At 42.6% G+C, this 23,595-nt stretch overlaps 1 protein-coding gene across 4 annotated transcripts in view; it reads right to left on the reverse strand.

Annotated features, from left to right (window-relative positions):
• The window catches only part of LOC111871105, a 233,237-nt gene that overhangs the window by 31,911 nt on the left and 177,731 nt on the right, over positions 1-23,595 (reverse strand). For all 4 annotated transcript variants that reach the window (XM_023863910.2, XM_023863911.2, XM_023863914.2 and 1 more), the window contains 4 exons: positions 21,576-21,710; positions 19,704-19,786; positions 13,234-13,415; positions 8,716-8,840 (listed from right to left, as the gene is read on the reverse strand). In XM_023863910.2, the coding sequence (XP_023719678.1) occupies positions 8,716-8,840; positions 13,234-13,415; positions 19,704-19,786; positions 21,576-21,710 (525 nt within the window). The remainder of the gene's footprint in view (positions 1-8,715; positions 8,841-13,233; positions 13,416-19,703; positions 19,787-21,575; positions 21,711-23,595) is intronic.

Raw genomic sequence — 23,595 nt, forward strand, 5'->3', positions numbered from 1 at the left:
ATTTATTTGCGTCTTAAAGCTAGTAAGCGCAGTAAGGCAACAGAAAGACGCATCAGTACTGAAACGTGAGCACCAAAAGACGACGATAAGAGAACAGAAGACTCTGCAATGAGGTTTCTTTGACCACTGCTGTGTGTATTGGTGAAGAAATTCAGTAATATCGAAAGTATTATTTTTAATGCTAGTGGGGTGGGACTAAGTCCCTTGTACTGCGGCCACTTCTGGCTTATTGTACCAGCCCCAGATGATAGGCGAGGGTGATTGTGGAGCAATTGGTGGAACGAAGATTGGCAGGGGAAACCGAAGTACTCGGAGAAAACCTGCCCCTGTCCACCACAAATCCCACTTGACCAGACCCCGGGATCGAACCCGGGCCGCCGCGGTGGGAAGCCAGCGACTGACCGCTTGAGCTATGGCGCGGCCCAATATCAAAGGTAACTGGAACCATAATGTACAACGTTTGCCGCCGCAAGCATTTCTGAAGCATCCAACGGATAGGACGTCGAAACAGGAGATTGGTGTGCCCTCGTCCTTGGTCTCCGAATGGACAATGACTCAGTCTTTCAACTGGCAAAGAAGAAAAAAATGAATATAAACAAGGAAGATTTAGATAAGTCACTTCTTACTCTGGCTTAGTACAACACTTAAGTATCAACATGTCTGACCGACCGGCAGTAACTGGACGCCTGCGCAGTATGAAACGGGGCAGTTTTCTCTCTGCGCATGTACAAAAATGTTAAGTTGTGCTCAGTTCGCTATGAACATTTGCCACATCATAAACGTTGTAATTTGTGTAATGACGTCAAACTGAGGAAATATGTTACGCCGCTATCGCTACATTTGTGGAAAGAAAAATAAATTTACAGTAATAAGAAGGCTAATTATTTTTTATAACTGTGTCAAGGCTTGAATCTTTGTCAAAAGTTTACACTTTCGTGACCAAGATATCATAACCTGTTGCTGTAAATCCATTGATTTTAAATTCCAAACGCGTTCTACACTCCGATATAACTCAACGAATTCTGTAAGAAATTCCTTTGACCAATTAGCCATAATTTAAAACTGACAAAAAGTGGCACTTGTAACAATAAAAATACTTCCTGATTTTTGTAAAAACACAACAAAAATAAAAGATACGACTCGGTTAATTCTGTGAGAAACGTACCAAGATGGTGCATTTTTACTGCACAGTTATAAAATACGAGGGTCGTACTGAAAGTCATGAGCAACAATTTTTTGTAAAGTAACATGCTTTATTATTGACAAACCAAATACACCACCTCAATCTACAGATCTTTCTTTATTTTTCCACATAATCGCCACTTCTTTGTACACATTTCTCCCAGCGTTCTGGGCGTTTGAAAATTCCCCTTCTGTAAAATTCCGTTCCAGCCATCCGAAGACACTGACGCACTGCTTTCTGAATTGTCTCAAAACGATGTCTACGCAGCTGATCCTTCACAAATCCGAAAAGATGGTAGTCGGAGGGTGCCAGATAAGGGCTATAGGAGGGGTGTGGAAGAACTTCCCACCCGATCTTTGCAATCGCTTCCAATGTGAGGCGAGCGGCGCGGGGGCGAGAGTTGTCATGCAGGATGATGCTTCGTCCCGGACGTTTATCGCGCAATGCACGACGGAGCTTGTGCAGCGTCTGTACATAACGAGCAGCATTGATGGTTTGCCCAAGTTCCAGGAATTCGGCCAGAATAACCCCTTCTGCATCCCAGAAGACTGTCCCCATCACCTTCGCAGCTGATGGCACTGTCTTTGCTTTCTTTTTTGATGGAGAATGCAAATGGTACCATTCCATAGCCTGCCGTTTTGTTTCAGGCTCGAAATGGTGAAACCAACTTTCGTGATGTGCCACAATACAGAGCAAAAAATCATCGCCTTCGTGTCGATATCTCTGCAGCAGTTCTGAGGTGATGGTTTTTCGCTGACCTTTGTGTTCTAAGGTCAATAATCGCGGGACCCAACGAGCACAAACTTTCCTATAGCCCAAGCTTTCAATCGTCTCCTGTACTGCACTGTGCCCTATTCCAAGTTTTCGGGCTATTGTGTCCACAGTCACACGCCTGTCATCTTGAATGATCTCATCCACTCTTTCCTGTTCCGTTCAGTTGAGGCTGTTCGAGGACGACCGCTCCGAGGCTCATCTTCGATGTTAAGTGTTCCCATCTTTAAAATGTTTCACCCATCTTCGAACACTGCTCGCACCCATGAACACACTTCCATAAGCACGCTGAAGTCTCTGGTGAATTTCAGCAGCGGGATTTCCTCTTTCACAAGAAATTCGATGACAACACGCTGGTGAAACGACATATCGTTGTCGGCCATTTTGTTAGGAGTGATACTGGTCACGTGATGCAAGCTATTGACGTCACAAGACACTCAAGGTTAACACAAGAGCTGGTTCCACCTACCACCCTACTCTCTTTCGTCTGCTGTTCCCATGTTGCATGCAAAAAAAAATTGCTTGACTTTCGGTACGACCTACGTGCCATGCCCAGCCACACTTCATTATTTCCGCAAATTTTAACTGAAGACTACAGATTTCTCCCCACACTTTCAGTTCTAACTGTGAAGTGGCCTTGCAAAGTTAAAAAAACTGAGCGTGCAGGGGGCCTTGAACAGACCCACAGTTCTCTTCATAGCAAAAGCATGAAATTCCACTTCACACGAAACACAATTAATTATCCGATCTTGGTTTGTATTCTCGGTTTATGACCCGATGTTGTGTACGGCCTTGTTTCTCGTATAACTTGCGCTTATACAACTATATTTCGTTTCTAGTGGCGCTGGTGTGCTCAGGCTAGGGCACCCGTAATTAATCTGGGTTTATACAGGCTGAAGGGCTTTTAGAGACTTGATCCAACACAGTAGAAGCGAAGGGTAGGAACAAGTAAAGTTGGATTTAATGACGAGAATCGTTATTTTTGGTCTTGGTCAAGAAAAAATGGGTTAATTTCACTGTAGCAATCGCTTCATTACAACCGCAACATACACACAGTCTGTAACAATGATAGGTTTACGAGCGCTTCCACAGCGAGGTGATTCGAGTGACATGTAGCTATTGCAGAGAACGGTACAGAGGGCGAAGAACTGATACTTAAAACAGAATGTTTGGGTGTAGCTGAACTGATATCGTACGTAAACGAATCATGCTTACAAACACTGCATACTCTGAATGAGTTCAAGCCAACAATAGTAACCGTTACGAAATTACAACATTGAAGGCCACGGAACCAATTCATCCTCCTTACTGCGCAGATCCTTGTTTACAGTGCGCCAAGTTTATTATGCAAACAGGGCAATTATTTATTGTAACTAAAAAAAAAGACATCTCTGTTGCGTCGCAGAATTATCGCGCATAACGCACAAAACAAACGCTGCAGCCGGAAATGCCGTCGTCGAAATAATAAAGCCTCAACCTCAGTCATCAATGTCGTAGCCCGAGTGTACGTTGTAGTGAGCACAGAACGCGAATTCTTAGCGCTGAATAATACGGAAAGAAGGAAATTTTAATTAATTAAAATAATAAAATGTCATAGAAAATGTATATCCGGCTGTATAAACACAGACGTGAAGAATGCAGTGGTCAAATTATCTCGTTGATCCAATTACAGAAGAAAATGTTAACAGTAGGTTCAAGTGAGAAGAAGCCCCCCACCTCCCCAATGGAAAAAGTCTGGACTCCGCTGTTGGCGTGATAACACTGTAGGATTTTGCCGTAATTGTGTAAGAATGACGAGTACTGTAACTTCTGTCAGTGTCAAATATTTTAACACTTTCTGAGGCTGACACTCTCGTTTCAACAAAAATGCAACGTGGGCCGTACATACTGGTCGGAGTGAAACTGAAACGCTTCTAAAAGATACACTTGTCCCGATAGAATTTTGCAGACGGTTTTCTCGAGACAACGACACACCGTTCCACTCGTCCTTTCCGTCCCTTCTGCAGACTGCAGCCACCTGCTCAACCTGGTCTCACTCGCCCATTTTTCTACCCTGAAGATGGAGCCAATATGTTCCTCCGAAACGTCGGTTCACACAAGATGTACACGGCGCCACATCCCAGAAGAAGGCATTTATCACAGTCACCACCACGAAAACCTCAAATCTTACAACTCCATGTTCCCTTCTCAAGACTTCACTGCACCTTCAATAAAACACAGGTAAGAAGGAAGTCTGTTGCCGCGACATTGTTGACAACTGTCGGATTCCACCACTATATTTAACAGAATGGATACTGACACGGGGTATACGAATAAAGTAAATAGGTAAAGTAAGTTAAGTAAAGCTATCCCTGTAACAGGCCGTGGAGGCCCATAGGGTTGTGACATGTCGAGGTTGCCACATTTTTTAGACAGTCGGCTCATAGATGGCGGTAAGGTTGTCACCCTTACGAACCGGCAGCCCTTTACCCCCAAGAATATTCCTGGTACTCATTTCTGTTAGAGGCTGAGTCGACCCCAGGGCCATAGTGCGGCTGGAAGAATTAGGTCAATTGAAAAAAATCCAATGATCTTATCGGGACTTTAACCCGCGACCTTCCGGCTTGTAGCATAGTGCCTCAACCAACGACGCTACCGCTTGCCCCCAAGAAACTAGGTATCTGTGACAATAATCAGAATCAACATACAAATACGGAAAATAAGGACGTAACGAAACATAAGGAAACCAAAAACCAAGAATAATATAATCAATAATACAGAAGAACATCAGCTCGACAGACACCCAGACGAGAGAATAAACATACATAGTCAGCGCCCAGGATAAAGTACCACAGTAGCAACATGAAGACATGACCAGGACAAATCGATCTAATGACACCACATACAATGAGCGACGCGACGCTATGCACAGCATAATTGCTTAACACAACGATGTATAGGGACAAGTACACTAATGTTTAGTTACGTTACATTTTAATTCGGTTATTTATTTCATTTTTAAACTAATCTTAAAGTTAAACCGACTGTGAGATCCAGCCAATGGGTACAAGGAGTCTCTTCCAGCGGGTAAAGCGGTAGTGACCTCCATCTGATGCCGATGTCAAGAAAATGTGGATCTATACATCCACTCCCACATACTCCTTAAAGGCGTAGTGCTTAATTAGTTATGCACAAACACAACTTTAACTTTTTTTTTACATTGCTTTTATACATAATGCTATTGCACACTAAATACACTGCAGCATAATGTAAACATAACTTTTATATGCACGGGGAAAGAAGAAATTCGTGTGACTCGCGTTATTGCTGTGATCTGGAACCGAACCTGCAGTATCCCTGAGGTATGCCCGTAATGTGCGACTCTGCAGGTATGCAATAGCAGAGATGTGTCCCTGTATATCAGACTGTGCAGATGTGCAGCTTGTCACCATCGCATTCTTCCTGGCACTTTCCTTCAGGTACGTGGACTATTAAGCTACGCAGGCAATGGCGGAGCGTTGAAATTAATCATATCAGCATGGCTAACACGCCGAAAAACAAAATAAAAATGTTATTTTCGTGTTTCAGTTGTACTCCACATGCTGACTGGAGAAGATAGTCGACAATGCTTCGTCTGCCACCTTCAGTAAGCCCATTCGGCTGTTTATGGCTGCTAAACCTAGCCATCTGTGAATCAGGGATGCCTTTCTATAAGCTTCGGGTATGGGAAGGGTACGTAACATTCCAAGCTATCTGAAGGTCCTCTCAGAGTTAAATGAGAAATGTTAACCTATTTCATTTACTCAGAGTACAAAAGAAATTTGCGATCAAGCAAGTATGTGATAACGAAACAACGATATCAAGTTACTCTTCGAGATATTAACTTCTTTCTTTATTTGAAAGTATATTAGCACGTAGATCCATTGCTAGGCAACGGCCGCGAAATAAGCAGCTATACAACAACCGTTGATAAGTAAACTCCGTAAACATGCATGTTTCCATGGTAACAACTGCTCTGTAACAGGAATGGTGTTTTCTACGTGGTACGCGCCGAGATGTTATACACAGGACTAGTTAATGAGTTGATCTGCTTTGCAAAGCCTAGACTGGCAGAGGACTTGTGTGTAGTGCACAAGGAAGAATTTTCAATAACACGCTACATGTGCGGCACGCTCACTTGACAAAGACCAAGCATATTCAGAAGAGACAAACGCATCATCCTGCCAGAGAGAATGTTATATAAGGAATATGACCTTAAGGGTTCTGATTTCTGATCGTGATCAGCAAGGAACTTGTCGTCAAGATGAACTGATTGGCGGCAAACCGCCAGTCGTAAAGTAACTCTAACTCTGAGTTCGTTGCTGATTTACTGAGTTATAGGACCACTAGATTTCAGTTGTTCTGAGATGTTGCTGTGAGAAGCTGGTAGCTGAGGCCAGAGATATTTCGGCAACCTAGAGAAAAGGAAACGTCCGCCGTTGGAAGCCGCTGCCAAGCAACGGCTAGTGAAGACTGTAACAGACTCAGAAGACCTAGTGTGTCGTATTGTGATTTGTGAAGTGTGTAGTACAGTGAGAGCTTAAACTTTAATTGTAATTACGTGTCGTGTGCAAAAATGTGCAATATATCGGATTACCAATCCAAACCCCGTTTATACGTAGTTATTATGTGTAATACTTGGAGTGACCGCAGTACAAGGGACTTAGTCCCACCCCACTAGCAATAAAAAAATTATTAGCATTAATGCTGAAGCATTAATATGGATACTGTTGTTTCATGAATGCCTGAAGATGGCCTAAAGAAAGGTCGAAACATGTAGCTTTAATATCTGCGCCAATAAACGAATGTTGATATCGTAGTATCTATTTCGTCTCGGTTTCAATTTTGTTGACTTTTACATTTTTCTGAAGGACACAACAGGATGCATACTATGGAAGTTGAAACAGCCCCTCGCATGCTTAGACCCAATTCTGTAGCTCTACTAATGGAACGATTCATTATAAAATTAAACCAAAATGTAGAAATACAACACTTTTATACGTTTATTGCATAAAATAATTCATGGCTGGCATACAGCGAGACAAGAAAGTGTATTACCAGATCTAGGTGAGAAGCAAGTTACGAGGTACCTTGAGGGGGCGACTTCTGGTGAACTTGTAGATGTGATGGGAAATGCGTTTGTTATTTATAGAACCTTAGATCAGAATTCGTCTAGAAGGAACATTAAATACATGAGCTTCCTCTGCTCCTGTACAAGGTGATCAGTGTAATTCTGGGTGCTCACAAAGTTCCAATCCAATTTACTGAAAGACTTCCTGTTCTCACGACCGGTCAGTATTAGGAGTACGGTCTTATGGGACGTGACTCCGCGTAGCTTACTAGGGGGAACCAAATTTTGGAGGGGCATGCTGTCTCGAACTTACACCCTGGAAATTGAGGTAGTAGGCATCTTCGAAACCTCGATGCCTACTTCACGGCGTCAGAACCTAAGACACCTTAATCTCAACTGGAGATTTATTTGAGATAAAAGAAATATTTCATAAGTCTAGACCTACCAAGAAATTAATCCGTGATTTCCACAGTAGAAAAAAAAAGGGGGGGGGGGCTTTATGGGCACTCATTTTAAAGAATGGGGTACTCTTAATATTTCTGAACTACTTGACTGCCAGGACAACAGTTAAAACAAAGTCACTTTCACTTCATGAGATTTATTATACCGCAGGTTTTGGACGATCTGATGTCAAGACCGCAAAAAGAAAAAATTATCTGGGGGTTCTTCAGGTGAAGAACAAGGAAAGAGAAGATAATACTTTGTACTACAAGTACATATACTATATGTATATATATTCCAAGCCCCGTTTGATTAGTTGCCTTGCAAAAAGACAGACTTTGTTAAAAAGGCGGTTTCTTTCCTGAAGATGGAACCAGAAGTAACTTACGAAATACTATAAACAGACACCTGTTGCTTGTATAATATACTTTTTCGATGATTCATCATCAGATATAGATCAGATTATTGATAATGATCAGATCATTACATAATTATTATGTAAAAGCAAAAAAAAAAAAGTACAGCTATCCCTGTAACAAACCATGAAGGCCCATAGGGTTGTGAGAAGTTGAGGCTCCCACATTTTCTAGACAATCGGCTCACAGATGGCGGTAAGGTTGTCAGCCTTATGCGCCGGCCGCGCTTTACTCCCCAGGAAAATTATTTAATTAATTCCTGATATTCATTTCTGTTAGAGGCTGAGTAAACACCAGGGCCTGGTGCGGCTGGAAGGATTAGATCAACTGAAAAAAATCCAATGACCTCATCGGGATTTCAACCCGCGACCTTCCGGCTTGTAGCATAGCCCCTCAACCAACTACGCTACCGCGTGCCCCTCATTATAATGAAGTTACTAAATTAACTTTAATTGGTGCATTCTCTTACATTTTATATATCAATCAATCAATAAAATTTTATTTTACCTTTTTAAAAACCATCAACACAACTGATCTCAGTTCATATATTTAAGGCATGACACGACCCAGAATGGCTGAGCAGGAGATCTCGTTGAAGACAGAGGCGTTTTAATCCGTAAGTTTGTTTGTTCAGAGATGTTTTAGCCAGACATTACTCCAGGAAATAAAAATGTCCAGGCAACATCCTGGCATCATACCGACATTTATTCTCTCATGAAAATAAACTTTGCATCAACCACTGCTCCCTCAGACTGACATAAAAGGCTAACTTTATACTTGGCAAACAATTCCGTTCCAATTGCATTTGAACTTACCTAGAAGATTGTTCCGGTGTGTGAGTACTTTGCTATAGACGAGAAGATCACCAGGACAGATCTGCATCGGTGGGATCACCACAATTGAACTGCGACGCGCATGCGAGGAGTTGCTGTTGGAGCTCCTGAAGGAAACCAAAGATCGCCTTCAATGCAGTCCCATTCAGAAACCGCTTCTGGACTCACAAAACAAGAAACTGCTTCTGGACTCACAAAACANTTTGAGCCGATTTTCTAGATAATGTAGGAGCGTTCACGGCTTGTTACGCGGTAGCGTAGTTGGTTGAGGCACTATGCTACAAGCCGGAAGGACGTGAGTTAGATTCACAACTGATCTAATTCTTCCAGCAACATTATGGCTTTGAAGTCTATTCAGCCTCTGGCAGAAGTGAGTACCAAGAATCTTCCTGCGGCTAAACGGTGGCCGGCGTGTAAGACTGAAACCTCACCGCCATCTGTGAGTCAATTGTCTAGAAAATGTGGGAACCTCGACGTCTCACAATCCTTTGGGCCTCCACGGCCTGTTACAGGGATAGCTTTAACTTAATGTAAACGCTGCGCAAATAATCATAGCCTTTCATTCTGTGAACCTTGACATTCTGATACAAAAATTCAACTAAGTTCTTCATTTATTTACTTGTTTACTCAACAGCCCAAAGGCCAATTATAAAGTAAACACTAGGAAATATAAGAAAACAAGCACATAGGGCACAATAGACAAAAAAGAAGGCATGTAAGTTTTGAGGTTTTCACGGCGATGATTATGAAGAAAGTCGTCTTCTGGTTTAGGCGCCGTGTGTTCTTCGTTTTGGCCGACGTTTCGGAGGAACGTATCGCCTCCATCTTCAGAGCAGGTGAATGGCTTGGAATGCAGAGAGCAGTAGCTACTGCCCTGAAGGCGATACGTTCCTCCGAAACGTCGGCCAAAACGAAGAACACACGGCGCCTAAACCAGAAGACGACTTTCTTCATAATCATCGCCGTGAAAACCTCAAAACTTACATGCCTTCTTTTTTGTCTATTGTGCCCTATGTGCTTGTTTTCTTATATTTCCTAGTGTTTACTTTATAATTGGCCTTTGGGCTGTTGAGTAAACAAGTAAATAAATGAAGAACTTAGTTGAATTTTTGTATCAGAATGTCAAGGTTCACAGAATGAAAGGCTATGATTATTTGCGCAGCGTTTACATTAAGTTAAAGCTATCCCTGTAACAGGCCGTGGAGGCCCAAAGGATTGTGAGACGTCGAGGTTCCCACATTTTCTAGACAATTGACTCACAGATGGCGGTGAGGTTTCAGTCTTACACGCCGGCCACCGTTTAGCCGCAGGAAGATTCTTGGTACTCACTTCTGCCAGAGGCTGAATAGACTTCAAAGCCATAATGTTGCTGGAAGAATTAGATCAGTTGTGAATCTAACTCACGTCCTTCCGGCTTGTAGCATAGTGCCTCAACCAACTACGCTACCGCGTAACAAGCCGTGAACGCTCCTACATTATCTAGAAAATCGGCTCAAAGATGGCGGTAAGGTTGTCAGCCTTACGCGCCGGCCACTCTTTACTCCCCAGGAAAATTATTTAATTAATTCCTGGTACTCATTTCTGTTAGAGGCTGAGTCGACCCCAGGGCCACAGTGCGGTTGGGAGGAGGATTAGGTCAACTGAAAAAAAATCCAATGACCTCATCGGGACTTGAACTCGCGACCTTCCGACTTGTAACATAGCCCCTCAACCAACAACGCTACCGCGTGCCCCTTATATTAGTGAGTTCAATGTCTACTGCATTATGGAAACATGATTGAACTGCACGACCCTTAGCCTCAATCTCTTTCCCTGCTTTTACACCGCATTTCGCGCTGAGAGACGTTACTCACGTCCCAATGTAACTAGTGGGGATGGAGCGGTAATTGTACTTGCCAAATCATTTACGGTGTCAAACACAGAGCAGACCTGGAAATTATTAAAGTGTGTGAACTGAAATTAATTTTAGTCAGAATTGAATGTACTTTAGGTAATTAGTATCAGCGGGATTGTAATGTCATTTTGGGGCGAATTTCGGGTAATTTGAACCCCACTCCTTTTTTTGTTTTCGTATTGTTTATGATGGAAGGTGTACTAGTGAAATTAAATCCAGGATTGTCATGGCAAAAGCTGCATTTAGCAAGAAGAAGAATCTTTTTACCAGCAAATTGGACTTAAATTTGAGAAAGAAACTAGTGAAATGCTACATTTGGAGCATAGCTCTGTATGGGGCTGAAACATAGACACTTAGGGCAGTAAATCAGAAACATCTGGAAAGTTTCGAAATGTGGTGTTGGAGAAGGATGGAGAAGATCAGTTGGACCGATTATGTGAGAAATGAAGAAGTGTTAATTAGAGTCAGTGAGCAGAGGAATATCCTACATGAAATAAGAAAACGGAAGGCTAATTGGATTGGTCATGTTTTACGCAGAAACTGCCTTCTAAAAGAAGCTATCGAAGGAAAGATAGATGGGCGGATAGAAGTGACAAGAAGACGAGGAAGAAGACGTAAGAAGATGCTGGATGACCTTGGGAACAGAAGAGGGTACTGTCATTTGAAGGAGAAAGCTCTAGATCGCATTAAGTGGAGGAATTGTTTTGGAAGAGACTGTGGACCTGTCGTCTGACAGATTACTGATGATGATGATGATGATGATGATGATTGTATGTTTGCCTTTTGTGAAAGGCACTTACTTCACATGATGATAACTTTCTTGGGGTGTTACTGTTATCGTATGAATTTTTCGAAATATTACATAAAATGTCCTTCTGTCTAACACTCTTTCGTCGTAACGATGTACAAATCCATTTCAGATGACATGATCGGATAAAGTGTACACCTGGACGAATTTTTAAAATATTCATTACATCCCCATAAAATTTTACATAACTGAATCATGTAAAATACCCAATCTGGAATATATTTGATAAAATTGACATCAGATTTATAACCTGCTTTACATAGGTTAACCATAATGAGAAAATGCCAACAGTCAGTGTTTATATATAAAAGAAATTATCCTCAAAATTTCTTGTGATAAACTAAATATTCATGACATCCGTACAAATACAAATATAGGCTGCTTTAACAAGGAAACAACAACAACAACAACAACAACAAGCGCATAATTGCCCAAGGAAATCCATATACAGCAAAAACAAAAAGGAAAATAAATTGGACCCATGCCACTTTAGTCGCCAACTACCAGTCTATTTTTCTTGAATATGTCAATTTTCCTTTCACAGACATTAGTTTGCAAGAAAAAACGCATTTTTTCTGGTGATGCATTCACGTTATGTGGGAAGATTACGGCCTGTTGTGAAATGCGTTCGTTGGGTCTACGTATTACTGAATGTTAATTAAGCAAACAGACATATTCGGTGTAGATACTGAACCATCGTACACTTTAGAACACACAGTACGTATATACGCTCAGACAAGGAAAACATACGCCATATTGTACGTATGATCATATAAAGATATATATCGTGTGAAAATCATACCAATATCCACACACTATATTATTTTCTTTATAGCTAGTGGGGTGGAACTAAGTCCCTTGAACTGTGGCCATTTCTGGCCTATTGTACCAGCCCCAGATGATAGGTGAGGGTGATTGTGGAGCAATTGGTGGAATGAAGATTGGCAGGGGAAACCGAATTACTCAGAGAAAACCTGCCTCAGCGCCACTTTGTCCACCACAAATCCCACTTTACCAGACCAGGGATCGAACCCGGGCCGCAGCGATGGGAAGCCAGCGACTAACCGCTTGAGCTATGACGCGACCTTCCACACACTATGACCCGTATATCATAGAAACTTGGGCTACACAACCGGGCTTACTAGGTAGAAAGCTTCTACAACAAAGACATACAAACAACATACATACAAGCCGAAAGATCTCGGGTTCGATTCCAGATGAGGTCATTGGATTTTTCAATTCACGTAGTCCTTCCAGCCGCAATTTGGCCCTCGGGTCGACTTAGCCTCTAAAAGAAATGAGTACCAGGAATTTTCCTGGGGGCAAAAGTCGGCTGGAGCGTAAGGCTGACTTCACTGTCATCTGTGAGCTGACTGTCTAGAGAAATTGTGGGACCCTCAACGTTTCACAACCCACTGGTCCAGTGATTGAGACTAGCTCTTTCTGACGGGCCCAACCGAGTAGGTTTATCCTTCCCAACCCACCTGAAGACGGAGACAGATCCAGTCTCCGAAACGTCGTGGTCTTTGGCCTTTTACATACCAGACGATGGATGAAGTCCAAAACAAGCCAAAAGAAGAAGAGTTTAGCGTCTGAGAGAGCGGAGCGTGAAATGAATTCCTACTTAGATTGCGGTATTCTAGGTTATGACACCGTGTAGCCTGGTTGGAGATTATAAAATTGTTAGAGGAACCTGCCGTCTCAATCTCTATGGCAAGTAATCTTCGATTTACTGCACCTGTACCTATTTTTGTACGTTCCTTGTTGCGTGCTAACGACAACAGTTCTCAGTACTTACCCAGACAACTTCCTTTCATCGGCACACTCCGTTAATAGTTTTGGGGGTACCAGCGCACGACGTCGAGTCAGGGCTGATGCTGGAGGCGCCGGTTCTTCAAGATCACCATCTTCCTTCCCTCTTTGTTGACGGACGTCTGTCTCCTCTTCCGAATGCCTGTGGAACACCGTCTCTTGATCACCCTAAAACCATTGCACAAGAAAGAAACATACGCATTACTTTCATTAATTTTGTACTATGATTTACATTCCATTTTAAAAAGAGAAACATCACCGAAAACTTAGGGCAAAGAATAGACGCTTTCATCATTGTGTACACGCATACCTCGCTTTATTGCGCTTCGCGTTTTTGCAAACTGAAGTTAAGGAGTCATTTCGACGTTCCGAGTCTTAATATTTAAGAAAGCTACAGCTGGAGTAGATAATGATTCCTCTGATGGCTCTTGTCAAAGTAAATTGAAACCTCTTGAAAAGGATTCACCTTCTAAATGCCATTAAGAACATAGGCAATTCACGGGAGGAAGTCAAAATATCAACATTAACAGGAGTTTGGAAGAAGTTGATTCCAACCCTCATGGCTGAGTCTGAGGGGTTCCATACTTCAGAGGAGGGAGTAACTGCAGATGTGGCGGAAACAGCAACAGGACTAGAACTAGAAGTGGAGCCTCAAGATGTGACTGAATTGCTGCAATCTTATCATAAAATTTTAACAGATGATAAGTTGCTCCTTACGGAGGAACAAAGAAATTGGTTCCCTGAGATGGACGCTACTCCCGGTGAAGATGCTGTGAACATTGTTGAAATGACAACAAAAGATTTAGAATATTACACAAACTCAGTTGATAAGCAGTGGCAGGATTTGGGAGGACTGACTCCAGTTCTGAAAGTTCTCTTATGGGTAAAATGCTATCAAACAGCATCGCATGCTACAGAGAAATCTTTCGCGAAAGGAACAGCCAATCGAGTCTGCAAAGTTCACTCTTGTCTTATTCTGGGGAATATCCACAGCAACCGCCACCCTGTCCAGTCAGCAGCCATCAGCATCGAGGCAAGTCCCTCCATCAGCAGAAAGATTACGGCTCGCAGAAAGCTCAGGCGATGGGTAGCATTTTCTAGCAATAAAGCATTTTTAATTAAGGTACGTACTTTGTTTAGGTATAATGCTACTGCACACTTCATACACTGCAGCATAATGTAAACATAACTTTTATATGCACGGTGAGAGCAAGAAATGCGTGTCACTCGCGTTATTGCTGTGATCTGGAACCGAACCTGCAATGCCTCCTAGGAATGCCTGTACTGCGTTTTAACCCATAAATTCTCGTGCGCTAAGAATACTCAATAAAGACTGTTATCCAAATCCGTTTGCTTGAGTGCAAATTTCACACACAACGACCTTAACGGATACTGTACGTTGTTAGGACGAGACTTTCACTTCCGAATTATTTGCTTTTCATTACAAGGTACTCGACAGAAATTCGCGTCGAGGGGCGACTGAAACAGTTCCTTCTCTATTCGCATTTGTCAACCTACGTCATGTTTCTGTAGACCCCTGAAGCGGCTTACAGACCACAATATGATAAATACGCCTACTAGCCAAGGTACACGTTCAGGGGTTATTCCACACGATGTCGCCACATCTGATACTAAGCAACCTCCATTTTATTTCCCGTTTCTAATCTTTTTGATTTCCCACGGTTCTTTTTATATTTCTCTTACAAACGTCTGGAACCTCACAAGGGGTGATTATATTCCTTTATGACCTCGTATCGTTTTTTATTGCTAGTGGGGTGGGACTAAGTCCCTTGTACTGCAGCCACTTCTGGCCTATTGTACCAGCCCCAGATGCTATGTGAGAGTGATTGTGGAGCAATTGGTGGAATGAAGATTGGCAGGGGAAAACCGAAGTACTCGGAGAAAACCTGCCCCAGCGCCAATTTTTCCACCACAAATCCCACTTGACCAGATCCGGGATTGAACCCGGGCCCCCGCGGTGGGAAGCCAGCGACTAGGCGTGGCCACCTCGTACTGTTAGTAAATCTGTTTCGCCACCCCTCACAAATCCGACTTAGGCAGCACGTCGCGCACTCTTAATTTTATCGCTGGTCTCATAGTTTCCTCAGAAATTTCTCACCTCGTACAATATTTAAACAGTTGTATATTTGAATATTTTGTTTCGTATCCACTTTCACTTTACATGTTGTCATGGTCTTTATATTAAACAGTAGAAAGTTTCTTTACAGTCAGAACTTAAAGGGCTACGTATTATAATACGTAGCCCTTTAAGTTCTGACTGTCGATAATTATCGACGGAAAGTATACCTCCCACAGAAATTCATCAAATGGATCTTAGGATTTGAGTTTTTTCCAGCGGTGCTACTCAGAGTCCGTTGAAAGTCAACTGAATTTTCAGAGTAATGTTGCTCCTCCATCTAACCGACATACGCGTATCTTGAATAACTCGGGTTCACTTCTGATCCATCCTGCTTCATTAAATGTATGTATATATCTGCTGCAGATCAAAGAAATTCCGACTTCACAGAAAACAGAGTAATATATGAGAGGGCAAATGTGCGGCAGACATGACGAAAAAGGACGACGCTCGAAATATATTCGAAACGCAACGAAAGCGAATTACAGAAACAAGCTCACCGTTCGCTTCTGTCAGAACTACGCAACTCTTGTGTTTCATGAATATATATGCCGGTATCTATAATTCACAAAGCGGGAATTGGGAAATATTTGATTAACAGAGACCATCGATTTTATCAGAATCAGTGTTTTATAGATTAATTTAAAGTCAGTAGGGTTCCAAATACTACAATCACGTCCAAACAAAATATCTGCAGAAACAACTAACTAATCATTGGTTTTGTAGCGTGGAATGAAGGGGCCACAAACAATCGTGTCAACCCAAATTTAGGAATAACAGATCTCTGTTCTTCCGTACGATATAGATATTCGATAACAGAGGTCCATGTAAAGAGGAAAGCGATGCTTTCGGGAGCATAAATCCAGCAATTTAAATTAGAGGAAGCCATATGCTATGGTCTTTTTCCTTATGGTGGTGAGGCTGAGGCCACTTGGTACTGCGGCCACTGTTTAGTTTACTGTACCAGCAGTGTGAAGCAGTTGGTGGAATGAGAATTGGCAGGGGAAACCCAAGTATTCGGAGAAAATATGCCCCACTTTTTCCACCATAAATCCTATATGACGTGATCAGGGCTCGAAACCGGGCCACCGCGGAGGGAACCCGGCGACTAACCGCCTGAGCTATGGCACGGTCTAACAAATATCTCGTCCTTGTTTTTTTCCCACTCGACATTAGTGAATAAATTATGGGACGGGATCTGGAAGGAAGAGGCGAGGCCAGGATTCAGTTACCATCCAAGTATTACGTTGAGGGGCCGAAGAGGCGAAGCTACCCCTCGGTCTCATCTTCAATAAGCATAAAAACGTAACGTAACATTTTTGCACACGTTACTAACTACCCCTGTACAAAATTTCGTACGTTCGGCTGCAATTATTCAGCGTCATCATCATCATCATCATCATCATCATCGTCATCAAGGACTAGAGTAAATAACGACATCGAAGGTCACCCTGTTGTTATACGACTGTACTGTGACGTTACAACTGAAGAGAACGCCGTTACTACGTTAAGGCGCAGTAAACGCCATGTCAGCGCAGAACCAGTTACGCATTTTAACAGAAGTATTGTTGGAAGCAGTGTTTCCTGCCAGGTCCGTCCCGAATCTGTATGACTAGAAGCAGTTCAATGTCCCACAACTCTTTCTGACAGTAACAAAAATCTGGTCTTTTCCTCCAGAAGGGACTTGACACCAACATAATTTGGTTTCGATTTTTTTTCTATAAGAGAATGAAGATCTTGAACATGGAATTCGAGGAAAATAACTGTGCTGTCGAAAGCCAGAAGCAACTGACCGACCGACCATTTCAAAATATGTAAAAATCTTGGAAAAAACAAAAATATAACCATGGTTTCCCACAGAACCCGAAACGGAGATTTACCATGCTGGAGAAGACCAGCAGCGATTTTACTGACCGATGCGAGTGATTTGTGAGATAGGCGCCAGCCAGCTAGGACAGGAGCCGTGGAACACCAAAGCCGACAAATCTATTGTTGTGTGATCCGTTACCAGGCAGCGCGTATTTGAAGACACAGCAGACTGAGAAGAACAGTGCTTAGGATAGTGAATTTTAAAGTCCGTCAATTGGCAATCGCTCTGTAATTTCTTGTAGCTGTCCAGGAAATCCAATTACCAATTCAGATCTCGTGTCTAGTCACTAAATGCATGCCAATAGCTTAAACAGAACGACAAATAGTTGCGCAGTTTAATGTGAATCGTAAAACAACTCCTTAAGCATTCACAACAAACGAGACACAACTTAAAGGCCACTGTGACGATGTTACTGATGACAATGAACCGAAATGGTGTCGTCTTCAGTAAATTTAAGTGAATGTCAAAATTTATGAAAATTATTGTCAGTGTCCGGGGTTCCGTGACAATAAATTAAGGAGTTCCTGATTAGACGAAGCGATTTATTGGATAAGTCTTTAACAATTGCAATTACAGTCACTCAGAAATAGCGTCTTCCAGGCGATGTGACCTGACTAGTCCTTGGTGTCTCACGTTTCGTCTTCTGGCTCTTGGCTGAGCTGGTTTCTTCTGCTCTCAGCTCTGCTCCGTTCGCCTCCGATCTGGTCTGCGCTCTGTTATGTTTGGTCTGTTACCTTCTACAGCCGGCGGACTAGAAGACACTTTCTTCAAGGGTTCCGTTTCACGTGTCAGCTACCGTATTCTTTACCGCGGGATCCGCCCTGGTTCTGGCTTTCATTACCGTGGTAACGTCTGTTATGTATACGCTGTTTCGGAAACTTGTTTTAACAAGCCGTTGTCTAGGAATGGAAGTCCGCTCTGACTCAAGATATTATGGCTTTTAGGAGGCACGCCACAGTATTTAATTTGTTAAAAATTTACCTGCGAGTAAGAAACATATAAGAGGAGCAGTAAAATCCTCATTTTCCTTGCGAATCAAAGGAAGAACAAAACGGACGATTAATGAGAAACACGAGATGTACTGAGGGGTGGAGAGAAAAACAGGCGAAATGATTTACGCATCAAATTTTACGGAAATTCTAAATGTAGACGAATATACATCTTCCATATATATAAATCATAACTTCATAATGCATATAAATGAATAGCATTTATTTGAGAGCAACGACTCCAGGGAATAACAGCAAAACCTAGAAGAAAAGAAAAACAAATGCCAGAATTTACATGGAATGTCACGCATACTACAGTGCACGAATATGGTGTGGCGTGCGGCCTGAAAGCCGCAATATCTTGAGTCAGAGCGGCCGTCCATTGCTAGACAACGGCTCGTTAAAACACGTATCCGAGACAGCGTATACTAACAGACGTTAGCACGGCAATGGAAGCCAGAGCTAGGGGGGTTCCCGCGGTGACAGATACACTAGCTAACACGTGAAGCGGAACCCTTCAAGAAGGTGTCTTCTAGTCCGTCCGACCGTAGAATATAACAGACGAAACATAACACAGCGGAGGTCAGATCAGAGAGAATTGAGAACAGGCCAGAACTGAGAACAGACGCGAACGGAGCTGAGCTGAGAGCAGAAGAAACCAGCTCAGCTCAGCCCAGAGCCAGAAGGCGACACAGTAGGCAGGCCGGATTGCCTGAAAGAAGCTATTTCTGGGTGACTGGAATTTTAAACGAGTTATCCAATAAAACAGCTTCGTCTAATCCGGAACCCAACAATTTCTTGTCGCATTAAAACTATACGTGACAAAATTGGTGTCAGAAGTGGGTTTCGAACCAATGCCTACAGAAGTGGACATTACGCATGATGGCCGGAATAGTGGAGCCGGAGGAAACGTCCATTACTAGGCAACGGATCGGTAAACATGTTCCCATGGAAACGAACACGCATGCAACAGTGGAAGAACGAAGTTATGCAATACGTTTCTAAGCAACGGATCTGTAAACAAGCATCTACAACAATGGAGTTATTGTTGAGATCGCTGTTTTCTCTTCGGTCTGTGCAAAGTATTTATAAGGGAGACAATTGGGAGAATCCAGTTAATTGAGTGCTGAGTACAGTTGAGATCTGCAAAAGGGGCTGAGAGGTTCAGTTGCGGGATATTCGCTGGACAGTAACGACGTGAGAACAGAATCGGAAGAATCGTCGTTGTTAAGATCCGTTACTAGGAAACGTCTAGTGAAAGCAAACTAAGAAGACTTGGTGCTAGCAGCGGTGATTTGTGATTTGTGGAGATAAGCAGTGGCGTTGCTATTACTTGTAGTTCCGAGTCGTGTGTATAAGTGGTCAATAAATCCATTTATCCAAAACCCCGTCTACAGTCACACACGTATGCGTGACAGTATTAACACAAGGTTTAAACTATTTAAAGTTTTCTCAATTACCTCACTTTGGACGTTTGGTGAAGGAAGGTTCATAAAGTGTGTCCCCGTGTCATCACGGCTGCCGTCACGACTTCGAACCAAACCTGCGAACAGAAAGCCCAAGTTACCCAAATACAATATATAACTTTTCGTGGTACTTACTCATGGAGCTGAGCCCTTCTGGAGGAGCCGCCAATTCTGCAGCTATTTAATAATTTCCCAGCATTTTATGTAACCCGAAGATTCGTTACCGTGCTCTCAAGAACCCTCCACGTGTCCCTATCCTGAGCCAGATCAATCCAATCCATCCCATCGCATCCTATCGCTTTAAGATCCATTTCAATATTGTCCACCCACCTACGCGTTGGTCTTCCCAGTGGTCTCTTTCCTTCTGGCTTTCCCACCATTATCCTATACGCATTAGTCGTCTCCCCCATTCGTGCTACATGACCTGCCCACCTCATCCTCCTTGACTTGATCATTCTAATTATACTTGGAGAAGAGTACAAGTTATGAAGCTCCTCATTATGCAGTTTTCTCCAACCTCCTGTCACCTCATCTCTCTTCAGTTCAAATAAAGATGAAGTGACCGGAGGTTGAAGAAAACTGCAAAATGAGGAGCTTCATAAATATTCGTGGTACTACAACACTAAATATATCAGAATATTTGGTACTTCGCCGTCATTTCAAAGCTGTCCATAGATGGCTCAATAATCAAGTTATGTAAGGTTTCATAATGCTATCAGAGACCTGGCTTGACGAAGCAGAGAGTGTAAACGGTACGAGGCACAAAGGGCAACAATGATAGACATTTTGTCTTAGAACAGCAAAGAAGATTACCAAAAAAAGTTACAGAGCTCTTAAAGCTACAGGAAAAAAGCTTTCTGCAAGGCTTCTGCTACTTCATAAACAACATTCCTATATTTAAATAATATATATAGCGACCTTTGCTATGCAATTGTGCTGCAAACACGTCTAAACAATAGGGGACAATAGAAGACAGGGTTTACCGCGGGGTCCGTGCAAAGTGATTATAAAGAAGAATTCAACTGAGCAGGATAGAGCGAAGAGCCCAGTTTCGAGACGCCAGGCTGCCAGGACATGAGCCTGGAAGGAGAGGAACTCAACTGAGTCGACAACAACGGCAAGAGAGGAATTAGGACGCACAAAGAAGACTTCATATGTGATTTGAAGTGACAGTAAGATTGTTATGAAATCCGTTGCCAGGATAAGACTAGTGAAGAATGATAACCCTACTCCGTGTGTAACGGTGAACTGTAGAGTTTGAAGAATAGTGATAATGCTCTATGGCCTGTAGTCCCGAGTTTTGTGAATAAGGTATCAATAAATTTAATCATCCAATCCATAACCCGTCTTATAAGACACGCGCAAACCCCTACACGTGAAATTATTTTGAGAAGCTTATAGATTTAAAACATGTTATGGACACTTTTCTAAAATCGCAATTTCTATTCAGAATGGGCCATGACTTGAGCACTTACACCGCCGGACTTGGAGGGAAAGTTAAGAATAGGCTGGGAAGTCCTTACGTTTGTGAGACGTCGAGGCTCCCACATTTTCTAGATAATCAACTCACAGATGGCTGAGAGGTTGTCTGCTTGACACGCCGGCCGCCCTTTACCCCTAGGACGATTTCTGGTACTCATTTCTGTTAGGGGATGGAAGGATTAGGTCAATTGAAAAGAATCCAATGGCATCGGGCATCGAACCCGAGAGCTTCCAGCTTTTAACATAGTGTCTCACCCCACTACGGCATATCAGTATATTTTGAAAACGATTCATACAACGCTGCCTGCGGGTGGGAACATGAGATACAATGTGGCCCCTCAGTAACCCGAAGTTAGACAGTTTTTCACATTACAAGTCACTTACCTCCACTGACAATTTTGAGTCTGTTTTCATCGTGAATGGATGTGCTGGTTTGTTGACAACAGAAGTGGCAAGGTGGGTCCCCGTCGGGATAGCGCAAGTCGGGCAAGTGTTCGACTCCCAGCTCGGGTTCTAATTCTGCAACAAATAAAATAAATCAATACTATCAAATTTCTTGCATAATATTCTGTCTTCATATCGCTGTTGTTCATTTCGTTAGGTAGGCAATGTATCCAGTGCAAACTTCGCATGCTTTTTCCAAGCCTCCACACCCGTGTGGAGGTGGGGTCGAATACCTCCACAGTGACCCTCCGAGTCATAGGAGGCGATCGAAAGAGTGCTCAATGTCTGGGGGTATAACTGGTCCATCCTGCTCCTGGGGGATATAAATAAGGGGATCTGGCCCTCCAGATTTGGGGAGTCTCAAATTTGAGACATTAAATATGGTCATCAGTCCCGCAGGACTTAGACCCAAGAATGACTGCGCTGGCGTGACCCATTCTCTCGTCAGAGAGGACGTTACAAAAGGAATATAAACGCATGTATTCTGTTAAAAAAAAAGAAAATAGTGGTTGTGGGTCTCAAGGGGCCTGGCGCCAAGACGAACTGATCAGAGGTAGACAGCCAGTCATAAAGTAACTCTGACTTTAAGTCCGGCTGTGAAGAGAAAATTTAGCGTATGGTTTGTAAGTGTGGAAATCAGCGATAGCGCTGTAATTACTAGAAAGTCCGGGCGCGGAAATAAGAGTTTGTGTGATGTAGCTATAGTGAGACTTATAAATCCGTTACCAGGATAGGACTAGTGAAGTCTGAGAAGACTTAACGTGTCCTAGCGATTTGTGAAGCGTGTAGATCATCTATAGCACTATAATTATTTGTAGTTTTGAGTTTTGCGTTAATGTGGTCAATAAACCCAATATCAGATCCGCACCCCTTCTATGGTCAACCCTAAAACATTACATTAATTGCATTACATTAATGCAATTACTGCGGCTTTGAACATTATAATTTGATACACTAAATAATGTTCAAAAACTCAATAACTGTGTTATTAATCAACCGTAATTACTCATTTGCCATACCCGTGGGCCGTTATTGTGTGTTATCACGTGACCATGCGATGATATGTAGGACCTGCCGTCTTGGACTGAAATTATGTGGCGCTGTGGATATGAGAGTTCTTTCTATGCGCGTCCTCATTTCAACTGGTTATAAATAATTGCTTTTAACTTTGAGCCCCTTCATGGCAACTTATTTTAAAGCAGACATGTAAAGTATTTCTCTATTGTGCTCAATGCGCCTTCTGACGATAGCCAGTAGGGCCGGAACATGTAAAAGCAAACTTTCATATTTTTGCAATAAATTTGCTACGCCTGATGGACTTCGCTGTTTATTCTGATATTAATAAGTGTAACATCTAAAGATGTCTCTTTTAAATATATATAAGTTCCTTAAGATCTAAAACTTTGTGACAATGGTACATTGGTACAAATAATATGTTTCTGGACATTATCCATCGTCTTGTTTATAGCTAAAACCGTCCTGCTTATTTCTCAAAACACAGCGTTCCTTATTATATTTGTTCATAATTCATTTTTAATAATCTTCATCATCAACATCCCTGTAACAGGCCATGGAGGCCCAAAAATTGTGAGACATCTAGGCTCCCACATCTTTTACAAATTCTGCTCACAGATGGCGATTTCAGCCTTAAGCGCCAGCTGCCCTTTACCCCCATTAATATTCCTGGTACTCACTTCTCTTAGAGGCTGAGTCGACCCCAGGGCCATGATGTAGCTGGAAGGGTTAGGTAAATAGAAACAGTCCAATGACTGCATCGGAATTCTGACCGTTTTCCTCCGGTTTGTAGCATAGTGTCTCAACCAACTACGCTACCGCGTGCCCCCAGTTCTCCTCTTTCGTGTCTGGTCAAGTGGGAGGAATATGTTGCGTAGCAATGGACGTTGTTTACATAGTCGTTGCTTCGTAACGAGTCTACGTGCTAGAATATGTTCCTACATGT

This window comes from Cryptotermes secundus, unplaced genomic scaffold, assembly GCF_002891405.2.
Source record: "Cryptotermes secundus unplaced genomic scaffold, Csec_1.0 scaffold250, whole genome shotgun sequence".
Lineage (NCBI taxonomy): Eukaryota > Metazoa > Arthropoda > Insecta > Blattodea > Kalotermitidae > Cryptotermes > Cryptotermes secundus.